The 12663-nt window shown below is 46.0% G+C and overlaps 1 protein-coding gene across 2 annotated transcripts in view; it reads right to left on the minus strand.

Annotated features, from left to right (window-relative positions):
- Nucleotides 1-12033, minus strand: part of CDYL2 (chromodomain Y like 2) — a 217850-nt gene extending 205817 nt beyond the window's left edge. The window contains exon 1 of one of the 2 annotated variants that reach the window (XM_054453182.2): nucleotides 11651-12033. In XM_054453182.2, the coding sequence (XP_054309157.1) occupies nucleotides 11651-11674 (24 nt within the window). In that variant the 5' untranslated portion in view covers nucleotides 11675-12033. Of the gene's footprint in view, nucleotides 1-11271; nucleotides 11323-11650 lie in introns of those variants that run through there. The other variant, XM_054453183.1, reaches the window with a different exon arrangement.
- Nucleotides 12034-12663: the final 630 nt, after the last annotated feature.

Below are 12663 nucleotides of genomic sequence, written 5' to 3' on the forward strand. Positions count from 1 at the left end.
CTGGGGGATCCAGAGTAGAGAGACTCACCTATCAGTAAAGGGCAAGAAGGGATGGTGTCATGGATAATGTGATACTCCACTCAGGTCTCCTTTTCAGGGTCGATGTGCCCATCCCCACAGCTGCTAGGAATATCACTGCTGTGCTGCTAAAAGCTCACGGATGTGTCCCTCAAGGGGAACTGCCCTCTGCCACAGGTAACTGCCCTGCCCAAGTCTATACCCCTTCCCATGGAAAAGCCTACCAGCGATGACTGGCTGACGCTGGGATATAAGGGCCCAGTTCCCTTGCCTCAATATGGGACATTTCTGAAGGGCCATTACAGCTCCAGAGCTGCCCATAGGATCAGCTGAGATCTTAGTTGTAACCTCACTACAGAGCAGCTTCGCCATCTGTCCTAGCCTGCTTTCCACATTTCCTTACAAGTGTGTCTCCCAACAGCACTCTTCAGTAAACCCTCTGGATACAGTTCTCCATTCCAGAGTCCTTCTCCAAGCAACCCAATCTAAAACAGACAGTATATATCAAACTAGGCCAGCCACTGAAGCTAGAGTAGAAAGGCAAAGGTGCAAATGGCAGAAGCAAATGCAAACTACAGGGCAGTCTTTGTGCGTGCTCAGTGTGAAAGGGCCTCTATCACATGCACACCTTAACAGAGAATGGCCACTCTCAATCCAGTCCTCACCCATGATGAGGGACAATGGCTTAAATATTTCAATTTGCTTTAAGGCACCTTTGTTACCTAATAAATCTATACAAGGTCTAGTGGAAGGCAAAATGGAAACCTGAATTTCGAGGACAATCTGAAAGAATGTTCTTAGAAAACAGAGGGACTAATGCCATACAGGAAGCACTCAATGAAGCTCACTGCAGGAAGGCTAAGGTGGCCTGGAAGCATAGGTTTCAAACATTTTCAACCATTCATTCAATGAATATTTACTGAAAAGCTACAGGTCCAGCAAAGTGCCACAAGCTTGGAATACAACCTTGGATAATACAGACATGGTCCCTGCCCTCACCGAGCTTAGGCTCTAGCAGAACACGGTGGAGCTCAGCAATAGAACCATTTCCCTAACAATATGTTTCCAGGATCCCTAACACATAAAAATTGATACATACAATAATTTCTTAGTGTAGATGTCTTTTGTAAGTTTAGCTTATGATACTTCCTTATCACTACATTAACTTCCGAGAATAATAAAGTCTGTTTTCACTAATAGCAAAATTTTTTAATGAGGCCCAAAGATGTTAGCTGCCTTCCCGTAACAGTCTCGGCAGTCAATTTCTTTCTACATTTGGTTGTTTGTAAATAAAAACACAATCTTTGATTTGCTATGAAAGTAATTATAACTGGTATCGGGTTTGGTTTGACCATCCTGTCTTGCAATCTCAGCATATTCTTCATTCTAATTGATCCTGAAGTTTGAAATCAGAGAAGGAAATGTCTGTTTCATGTAGAAAAACCTCTAACACACAATATTGTCCCCATTCCTTCTCTCAAATTTGAGTCAGAGAAGAAGGACCGGGTCTTCTCAATAAACCCCAACACTACCTTTTATACAATATAATGATACAAAATGTTACACATTCCACTGTTATCACATACTGATTATTACACCATGTCTAGAACATTCACCAGCCACCGCCTCCTCAACCTCAAGTGGTATTTGACTGGGGTGACTGTGCTGTAAAAGTGTATTTGCTCATTTAATTTTGTGTGAGGAGACATGGATAAGCCTGAATTTTTCTAAGAACACTGAAGAACCACTGTTGCTGAAATAGTGCATTTACCAGAAGTTCCAATATATGTCAAAAATAGCAGAAAAAAGCCATATTCTGAGGTATGCTCACCAAAAAAAGAACTGACCTGGCTGCACCTTTTAACATATGGAAAACTTCAATGTGTTAAAAATATGGTACATTAAACCATATACGATTGCTGAGTTTTTAATTATTACATTCCCAGTGATTTTTTTTTTCTTTTTTTTGAAACAGAGTTCCGCTCTTGTTGCCCAGGCTGGAGTGCAACGGCGTGATCTTGGCTCACTGCAACCTCCACCTCCCAGGTTCAAGCGATTCTCCTGCCTCAGCCTCCTGAGCAGCTGGGATTACAGGCATGCGCCACCACACCTGGCTAATTTTGTATTTTCAGTAGAGACAGAGTTTCTCCATGGTGGTCAGGCTGGTCTCGAACTCCCGACCTCAGGTGATCCGCCCATCTTGGCCTCCCAAAGTACTGGGAGTATAGGCGTGAGCCACCACATCCAGCCTCAGTGATAGTTTTAAAGGCATTCATGGCTGCAGCCCTAGTACCACCATAGTTCTAGGTCCACAGCTGACATAAAATAAAAATTTGACTGATGGATTATTAAACAAATGACTACCTTCAAATAAAATTCAAATCCGGCATTTGTATAAGTTCCCATGGCTTGTTAGTAAGGCCCCTTAGGACATAATTTTAAGAACACTGGACTAGAAGACAAGGTAATGAAAATCAAGGAGAAAAGTTCCCTGATCAAGAATTTGAGGGGAGGGCAGTGGCCTCTCAGTAGGGGAATTCATAGTATGGCAATGTGCAGCCCAGGGTCCCAGTCCCACAAACGTATCCCTCAAGTCTCCATGTTGAAATTTCTGTAAGTCACCTATAAATCAGTGTGGTGGTTGATCAACATGAAAATTCTGGGAGAGATGGTATGACTACAGTCAAGTGGGAATAATTTGGCAGCGGTGGCCTTTATAAAAGAAACTGGGACATAAAATAAACAAACGGCCCTGCAAGGCTTCTCAGGAACCCATCGCTTTATAAAGACCTGGTCAATGAATGGGCCTTTCACTGGAGTGGTGTGACCTTTGGAGGTAGCAGCTTCTACTCACTGGCTTAGGCTAACTGGGCAACATAGAAGCACGACAATGAACTGAGGGAAGGCACAAGAAGGGGTGGATCGGGACCAAGAAGTGCTACTCCACAACCCCCACCATTCACCAACCCACCAGAGCCAGGGGCTGACTCCAGACAAGGATAAATTTAAGGCCCAGGATAGGCCTCTCCTCAAGGTCCAGCACCACCATGCCTGCCATCCTGAGCACTCCAGTGTGACAGAACACCCAGGCCTGCTTGAGTTCTTGGAGTTACCAGTTCTAGTCTAAGACCCAGAGCTCTGTGCTTGCCCCTCATTACACATGCATACATGTGTGAGATGATGTGAGCTACTGAAATCAAGGCATTTATTTGAAGAAGTAATAGACTGAATCAGAAGAAGAGTTTTCAAAAATAGAAGAGATCTCATTTTATAGCAGAAGTTCAAAAGATTAAAAGCTTTGTCTAGCCATACACTATTACCAAATGATGGAGTTGTGGACAAGAACCCTAACTGCATCAGTCAGGATTCAACCAGAGAAGCAGAATCACTAGAATATATACATTAAGAGATTTCGTGCAAGGAATTATCTTACATAGTTGTGGGGCTGGCTAGTCAAGTCCAAAATCCATAGGCTAGGTCATCAGGAAGAGCAAGTGGGAATACTTGGGCTCAGGCTAAAGCTGCTGTCCACATCTGGAATTTCTAGCTCTTCAGGGAAGCCTCAGTTCTAGTTTTGAGGCCTTTCAACTGATTGAGTCAGGACCATGAAGATTATTTAGAATAATCTCCCTTATTAAGTCAACTGATTATGAACTGTAACCACATCTACAAAAGACCTTCACAGCAACACCTAGATTTTGACTGAATAACTGGAGACTGGAGACAGCCAAATTCACACATAAAACTGACCATCACATGACTTATCAATAGCACCATCATCTTCTTTCCACCTTAGCCCTCCTCACTAAATGCGGCTGCAACAAATTCTTAATGAACAAAATTTTTGTATGACTACATTATATATGTTCTACTTTTTTCTCCAATTAAAATTACTGAAGACATGAAACACATCTGTTACAGGTCAGCAGGGCTTATGGAAAATCATCTCTTCTAAACATGTAGATCCAATAATCCAAAGTCTACATCACAATCTTTTGTTATCCAAGTCATCCAAAGGGGCAGAGTGTATAGAACTAGAAAAGTGGAGATGACTAATCCACTCTCCCACTTCACCCTGGATATCACATTCACTTTCTTTTTACTATCATGCCCAAGACTCTTAGAAGAGCTGCCCATACAAGATGTCTCTAAATCCAGAAGACCCAAACTCCTAGACTCCTCATCACACTGCAATCAAGCCATCCCTGACCCACCAACACACTGTATGGAATAGATGCACCCCAAGGTTACCAATGACTCACTGGTTATTGACGCCAAAGGACACTATTAACCATCCCCTCTTTCTTAAAATGCAACCTTCCATTGCCTTCCATATCAGCAACACCTCTTTTTTTTTCTACCTCTCTTGCTACCCCTTGTACATCTGACCTTATTTCTCTTCTTCCATCTCTAAAATGTCCACTTTCTCCATCACAAGACCCCTCCTCATGTTTACACACTGTTTTTTTGGCTTTAATTATAATTTATATACTAATTATTCCCAATCCCTATCGCCATGTCAAATAGTGCTCCTGAGCTTCAGGCACACACAACTTGCTGCTGTGGACATCTGTACGTGGATGTTCAACAAACACTCCAAACTCACTGTCCTTTCCACTGCGTCCACTCCTTCCAACCAATGCTCATCCCTGGCTCCACCATCCACCTAATGGACTAGAATGGAAGCCTGGAAATTATACCTTAACTCCTGTCTTTCCCTCAATCCCTACAGACCATCAATCAAGTTTTATTTCAGGAGAGGAGGGGAAACTACAGCTGAAAATTACACTTTCAGCTACATGTGACCACATAACTATCTTCAGGCCAATGGAAGAAAGCAGGATTGTATGGAACTTCCAGACAGCTGTTTAGGGAGAGAATACTCAACTTTCACCCTTCTATCCTTACCTTTTTTTTTCCAGGATACCTGGTACTCTCAGAATGTCACAGATCATATCATATCAATCAACTCTGTTACTGCCTAACTCCAAACTTTATTTCATGTAAAATAAACCTGTTTTAAACCACTGTTATTGTACATTTTCTATTATATGCCACCAAACATAAGCTTGACTGATATACCAAATGTTGATTCTTTTTCAACCTTTCAATTGCATCCATTCCTCTCCATAGCCACTCACTCCCTTAGTTCAAGCCACCATCATCTTGTTTCAATTATTGAAACAGCACATTAACTGGCTGCCCTACTTCTATTCTTCCTCTAATCTAATCCACTGTTAACTTTGAAGGACAATCTGGGAATATGTATCAACAGCATTAAAAACGTTACCATTCATCAAACTACAGTTGACCCTTGAACAAAAGAGTTTGAATTGTGCAGGGGTTTTTTTGTTTTGCTTTTTTGTTTTTTGTTTGTTTTTTGTTTTTTGTTTTTGAGACAGAGCCTCACTCTGTCACCCAGGCTGGAGTGCAGTGGTGTGATCTCAGCTAACTGCAACCTCTGCCTTCCAGACTCAAGCAATCCCCCAACCTCAGCCTCCTGAGTAGCTGGAACTACAAACACATACCACTATGCCCAGCTAATTTTTTGTATTTTTTTAGTAGAGATGGGGTTTCTCCATGTTACCCAGGCTGGTCTAGAATTCCTGGGCTCAAGCTATCCACCTGCCTTGGCCTCCCACAGTGCTGGGATTACAGGCACGAGCCACCGTGCCCGGCCTGTGCAAGTCATTTATAGGCAGATTTCCTTCTGCTTCTGCTATCCCTGAGACCACAAGGACAACCCCTCCCCTTCCTCCTCCTCCTCCTCAGTCTACACAATGGGAATGCAATGAAGAAGAAGACCTTTATGATTATCTACTTCACTTAATGAACAGAAAATATATTTTCTATTCCTTATGATTTTTCTTAATAAAATTTTCTCCACTTTAGCTTACTTTATTGTAAGAATAGGGTATATACTACATATAACATACAAATATATGTTCATCAATTGTTTATGTTATCAGTAAGACTTCCAGTCAACAGTAGGCTATTAGTAAAGTTTCTGGGAAGTCAAAAGTTATATGTGAATTTTCAACACCAAAGGGGATCAGTGCCCCTAATCCAAGTATTGTCCAATGGCCAACTTTATACAGCAATTTCACTTCTCAGAATTTATGCTGAAGAAACTAGTAAGATATGCATACAAATACATAATTGTGTTTATGGATGTTCATAACATCAATATTTATAATGGTTTACAAATGGAAACTATCTAGATGTCTGATAACAGGGGATTAGTTATAGAAAACATGGTACATTCAGGGGAAAATTAACCTGTCATTTAAAACTCATAACACAAAATAATATTTTAGCATTTGAGAAAATGCTTATCTACATTATCTACATATATATATATATATATATATATTTAAGTGAAAATAAAATAGGTTACAAAGAATATGTACCCAGTATCCCGATTTGGTTTTTTTAAAATTACATAAACATGTGTAGAAAACAAACCCAGTCCTACTTTTGTAACTACCCCCAAAAGCTAACATTTTAATTAATTCAGATATCACATTAGTATTTATTGAACATCAATTACATGCTAAATATATAATAATAATTCTCTTAGATATTATAGTATTTCTTTTTTGCTTTTATTTTTTAGAGATGCTTTCAAAAACAGAAACGATAATATTCTCAAGCAACTGTGATCATGGTCACGTATCCTACCCCCGACAACATGCTCCTAGAGAACACCATCATCCCTATTAACACTTCCCCATTGTACTGTAAAATACTTGTTTTCTTAACTGTAACTCCCACTGGGCTCCTGGAGGACGTGATCATCATTGTTCCCCAAGTGCCTCGCATATATTTGGTGGTCTATAAATATCAAATAACAAATCAATGATGGTGCTATGAATTCAACCACACCTACACTTCTTTTCACCATCTGAGAGATACAGAAGGATCCAAATCTTGGTAATCTAAATGCATGCCTCCAATACAAAGATCTTTAATAATCACCAGGCCTGAACCACTTCTTAGCAATTGGCCAGGCTGCAAGGAGCCATATCAACTCCTTACTAGGACAGCTTAAGCCCCTGAAGAAATTATCTCATGCACTAAGGAATGACCTGACATAAAAGCCTACTTGAAAATAAGCTGATGCCTGCCCAGAGGGAATAATTTAAAATAACTTTCAAGAAGTGGGAGAATCATATACTCATTCCATATTCATCAGGTGTCTTCTACATGCCAAAGAATCAATCCAATCCAACTGATAACATTTTCTCTGAAGATAGCCGCCTCTTCGAATACTGGTACAGAGATTCAAGAAGTTGTATCACAGACCATCAGTTCTGCTAGTACATGTATTTCTTTGACAGGAATGACCTCAGGTGTGATTGGTAAATAGAGGAATGATGTCTGTGTGGGTTCATATGCAATTTTTCCTAGCTTGTTAATACTTTGCGGCAATCACGGTAAGCACTCTCACAGGGAAAGAGAAAGACTTAACAATGTGTGAAGACCTCAGAACAAAGCTGGAAATGCACTCAAGTGCCTTTCTTTAACATGAGTAGTGGCTGATTTTCTAGCTTCAAGAACCGCTATGCTTTCCACTATGCTGACCTCATGGCAAAACTGCAAGAACAGCTATGAAAACATTTCTCCTTATACAGATAAACGAAGAAGGCTACACCCTGGATCAGACTTAATTTCAATAAAATCGTCTCTCTTAGAAGCAAATGCCCTGTGCAATCCACAGAGACAAGAGGGAAGCAAAGCTCAATGTGGAGATGGCCAAGGCTAGACCAACTTGCTAAAAAAGTTCCACAGCTCTTTAGTGGTCTGCCTCAATCCGGTTTTTCCCATAAACTCTGTTATTCTTAGTGGTGCGTGATTTTGCGGAATGCCAGGTGCAGATAGAGTCAGCCCTCCATATCCATGGGTTCCACATCTGTGGATTCAACCAACCACAAACCGAAAAGATCCAAAAAAAAAAAATGGATAGTTGTGGACACTTCCCTACAGAGAGAGAACTGAGCCACCCCTACACACAGTTTTACCACCACCAAGAGGCCATGAGCTTGGGAAAGAAAAAGACAATAAAGGGTAACACTCAACAGAAGGACAACAAAGGTCACACAAGGTACTTTATATACTTAAACCAGTCTTCTGCTCACTGATTCAGTCAACAAGTAATTGAATGTACAAGGAGGTAGAAACCCAGGGAAAGACAAGAAAACTGAGAGCCTACCCCACCGATTATTTCTTCCTGACACCCAAACATCTTAGCAAAAGATTGACTAGAATCAGATTGCAAACTCTAAAGTCTACTGGAGCCCAATGAATGATTTAAGGAGAATGGGTGCCTGGTAATAGGGAGCAAGAGGAAAGGGACAAGCTAGAGATCATATGCTCCATCTAAAAGTGTTCAAATCGTTTTTCTTTTTTTCTTTTTATTATTATTATTATTATTATTATTATTATTATTATTATACTTTAGGCTCTATGGTACATGTGCGCAACGTGCAGGTAATCAAATCGTTTTTCTTATCTACCATTGAGCCAAGGCAAAATGCGTATGCATCCTAGACCTGGCTCACAGGCTGCCACTCCATGGCCCCTATGTTTAGCAGAATATAGACCAGGGCATCTGGCTAAGAAATTTCACTATGGATCCAGACAGATACCTGACTCTAAGACATAACCCAAAATTTAAAATCACTTTCCTATAAGTGATGGCTACAATGCACCAGAAGATGATGAGAACTCCACTACAGGAGAAACAAACCAGAACTATCTATCAAGATCCAAGATTTTGGAACCTGAGCTTGATTTCTTATTTCTTCACTATGATTCAAGAGTGCTATTACATAAACAAAGTTTCCGTTTTCTGATGTCTTTAAAAATCAGCACCTATTCCTAAAAACTGCCTTGTGGAGGTCCACTCTTTACAATTTAATTGTCTGAAACGCCAAAGAAAAGATGAAGAATCTCTACAATCCAAATCACACTTCACCATAAAGGCTCAAAGATAGTGTCAGCAGACACACAGGTGAAATATATCAATTACAAACGTAAGAACTCTTAGCCCACTAAAAACGTGGTTTCTTGAGTAGAGATTGCGAGAAGCCATTTTATGTACACTTTAGTATAATATTTAATGAAAGTAATAAACAGGTGTCATAATTTAGAATGAAATCTGTTTTCTTTTCTTCCTTTCAAGGCCAGTCAACATACACTGGATATTCCAATATTTTTCTTAAATCAATATGCTACTTTTTACCCACACAACAACTTTACAGTCAGAAATATATATGCTAATGTACACTTAGCACTTCTTAATTGTTCTTAAAGCTAAATTTGAACAATAAATTAAATTTCTCAGTATATGTTATGTAATGTAGACACAGGCTATAAAAATGTTGACATTAGTTATATTCTCGTAATGCAATTTAGCCCTTTTAGTAATGACTATGCAAATAATCAGCCACGGGAAAGCCATTTTCCATCTAGTACAATTACCTACTATCACAGAAGTAATTATTATTATTGTCTTCCTTATTGAAATTCTATAAAAACTCTTGAGATACTAAGATAGTTCCAAGGCCACCGTGAAAACTCTCCTCTTAACAGACTCATCTGGCAACGACAATTACCAGCGTTAAGGAGGGCAGTTGCAGATGAACATTAAACAAGAAATTATCCCCAGAAGGTTCATAAGTTCTAAACTTTAAATGGGGAAACACTGATGGCTCCTAGTATATCCTCTTAACATCTTGAAGACACAACTTTTCACTCAGGCAAGGTCAACAGCTCTAAGCTGACTCAACCTCAATTCGTAGAAAACCATGATTCCAACCAGATCAGTTTCACCCCTAAACAATATCTACTTTTAGCCAATGTCCCCATAGTACTGGTTACACTTCAGGAAACTCAATCAAACCTTCTATTCTACTGTGCTTCAATTTTCAATTTCAGAAATTGTTCCACCGTCTTGAAACAGACCAAGGCACTTGGGTGATCCATTGGCCACATTTGCCGAAGTTCTTCACAAGATCTCTATAGAACTTCACCTTGTCTCTTAGCACAGAGATGAGGACGGCCACACGGTAGTGAAGCGGGCAACGTACACCATTCTTTCAAGGAGCTCTAAGGTCTCCCACCCACCCCACCTGAACCTGCTGGCCGGCAGTCCAGGCCTGGGCCTCACCAACTCCAGAATCATTCACAAGACCATGGTCACACAGGAGACCTGTGCTCCTTTCTCCATTCTTCTTCTCTAACACCAGTCAGCAAACCCACCACCTGAAAAAGCTTCAACTGCCCATGAGGGCCTAGAGGAAAGAGCTTCTTAGGAATCACCCCTGCAGTCTGTCGTGGGTGGATCACCCTACAATCTCTTATGCAAAAGGCTAATTCAACCCCTTCTGGGTGCTTATCTCAGTGGAGCCCAAAGCCTTGAGAACCGGATCGTGTTAACCAATTTATGTTCAGGGAAGTGCCGGTCCAGGCTAACCCATGCGGCTGGTTTCTCGGAGGCCCAGCAGGCCCTCTGGTTGAAGATGGCTGGTCTCTTAACTTCTTTATCCTGAACCTGGTCTTGGCGGCCAACACCTCTGAGGACATTCCCTCTGGGGAGTGGTGGCTGGCTGTTCCTTGTGTTGTCCACTTGTGGAAAACCCAAAGCAGGAACAGTTGTGTTCCTAAGCCCTTGCTCCCCAAAGACCATGGGTGTTCCTCCATTGTTTGAAAGATGCCAGACTAATGTCTTCCTTCGCCACTTTTGGGAAGACATGAGAGTATCCAACGCTGGCCACTACTCATTAGGACCTGGAGCCTGGTAGCCACTGAGGGTGACGAGAGTGCTGGGCGCTGGGCTCGCATCTGTGTCCTATGTCCCCATCACCTCGGACTTCCACGTTCTCCTCCCACCCAGGGCCCTCCGCAACGCCCCCTTTCGCCCCCAGGGAGCACTACACCCGCAAGGGCCACCCCCACGCCCGAGCCGGGAGGGCGTCCGAGCTGGTGCGGGGGCAGCAGGTGGGGGGTGAGGGAGGTGGCCCGGGGACCCCGGGGAGCGGTTTGGCGGTTGTCCCCCCGAGCCCCCACCCAGCCTCTCCCTTCGCAGCCCCCCGGGACCCCGCCTCGCCCCAGCCAGGCTCCGCTCCGATCGCCCGCCCCCCTCCTCCCCCGCGCCCCCGGCCCAGCCGGGCCGCGCACCCCCCGCCCCACACCCCCGCCGGCCGCGGCGCGGCCCCCCGCATTCCCAGCATGTCCGGTGCCGACTTTTACCTGTACTTTCTGCACTCGAGGCGGCTCGTCGGGCGAGAAACACCTCCCCGGGACCGCTACCTCCCCCGCCCCGGCTCCGCCCGGCTTCCTCCTTCCCCTCCAAGGCCGCAAAGTAGATGGAGTAAGAGAGTGTGTGTGCGAGAGAAAGAGAAAGAGGGAGCGGGCGCGGGCGCCGCGGGAGGCGGCGGGCGGCGGGCGGCGGGCGGGAGGCGCGCCCGGCCCCCGCCACCCTCCGGCCGCCGCCGCCGCCGCCGCGGGCTCGGCAACTCCGGATCGCGCCCGGACCCGGCCCCGGCCCCGGCCCGGTCCCCGCCGCCCGCCGCCGCCGCCCGCCACCGCCCGCGGGCTGGGGCCGGCCCGCGCCCCCGCGTCCCCGTACCTCGTAAAGGTCCCCAGAAGCCATGCCAGGCTGCGGAACTTGGCTCGCCGGTGTGCGCGTCTGCTCGCTCGCGCCCTCCGTGCGTGTGCGCGCGGGGGCCGGTGTGCGCGTGTGTGTGCGCGCGTGTGTGTGCGAGTGTGTGTGGTGTGTTGAGTAAACTGTGTTTTTGCAGAATGACAGGCTTGGGGGCTGCCTATGCGCAGAATCAGAGCGGGCGGCGGCGGGGCTGGCGTAACCGGCAGCGGCGGCGGCGGCGGCGGCACGAGCGCGGGCAGCAGCGACGGCCGCGCAGCGCGCCCGGGAGGCACGGACGCGGCCCGAGCGCCGCGGCCCCCGCGACCCGGCGACCCGGCGGCGGTGGCTGCAGCCGGCAACGGCTCGCCCCGGCGCCGCCTGCAGGAAGCCGCCCGGCGCCCGCCGCCGGCCCGGACGCTGCTGCCACTGGGCGAGTCCCCGCCCCCCGGGAGCCCGGCCCGGCCCCCGGGGCGGGGAGGCGGGGGCTGCTGCCCGGCCGCGCCCCGGGGGACCGGTCCCGGAGTCGACGAGCGCTCGGGCCCGCCTCGCCACCCCGGGCCGGCTTCGGGGGCAGCTGGCGGGGCCCCCGGGGGACGGCGGGCCAGGTGCCCGCCGGGCGTGCCCGAACTGGGGCCGCGAAGGGGCGGCCGGGGAGCCAGGTAGAGGGCTGCGGCTGCAGACCTCAGGGAAGGGGCCCCAGCCGAGCCCCGCCGGCCCGGGGTCCCCACCTCCCTCCTCCACCCGGGAGGGGAGTGGGCGCCGCCTGGGAGACCTGGCCCCTCGGGGCTGCGTGGCCCCTCCCTCCAGGCTGCGTTGTAAGATGTGGAGGCCACAGGGAGGAGGGATGAAATGGCCCATCCAGAGGCACCATGGGGATCCAGGACAGGCGTGGCCACCCCATAAACCCTGGAAAGTCTTTAGAGCCAGGCGTGGCCTTCCCTCAACAACCCCCCTCCCCGCATTTATTCACTCATCCCTTACTCAAACATTTACCAAAG

Source organism: Pongo pygmaeus, chromosome 18 (assembly GCF_028885625.2).
Source record: "Pongo pygmaeus isolate AG05252 chromosome 18, NHGRI_mPonPyg2-v2.0_pri, whole genome shotgun sequence".
Taxonomy (NCBI): domain Eukaryota; kingdom Metazoa; phylum Chordata; class Mammalia; order Primates; family Hominidae; genus Pongo; species Pongo pygmaeus.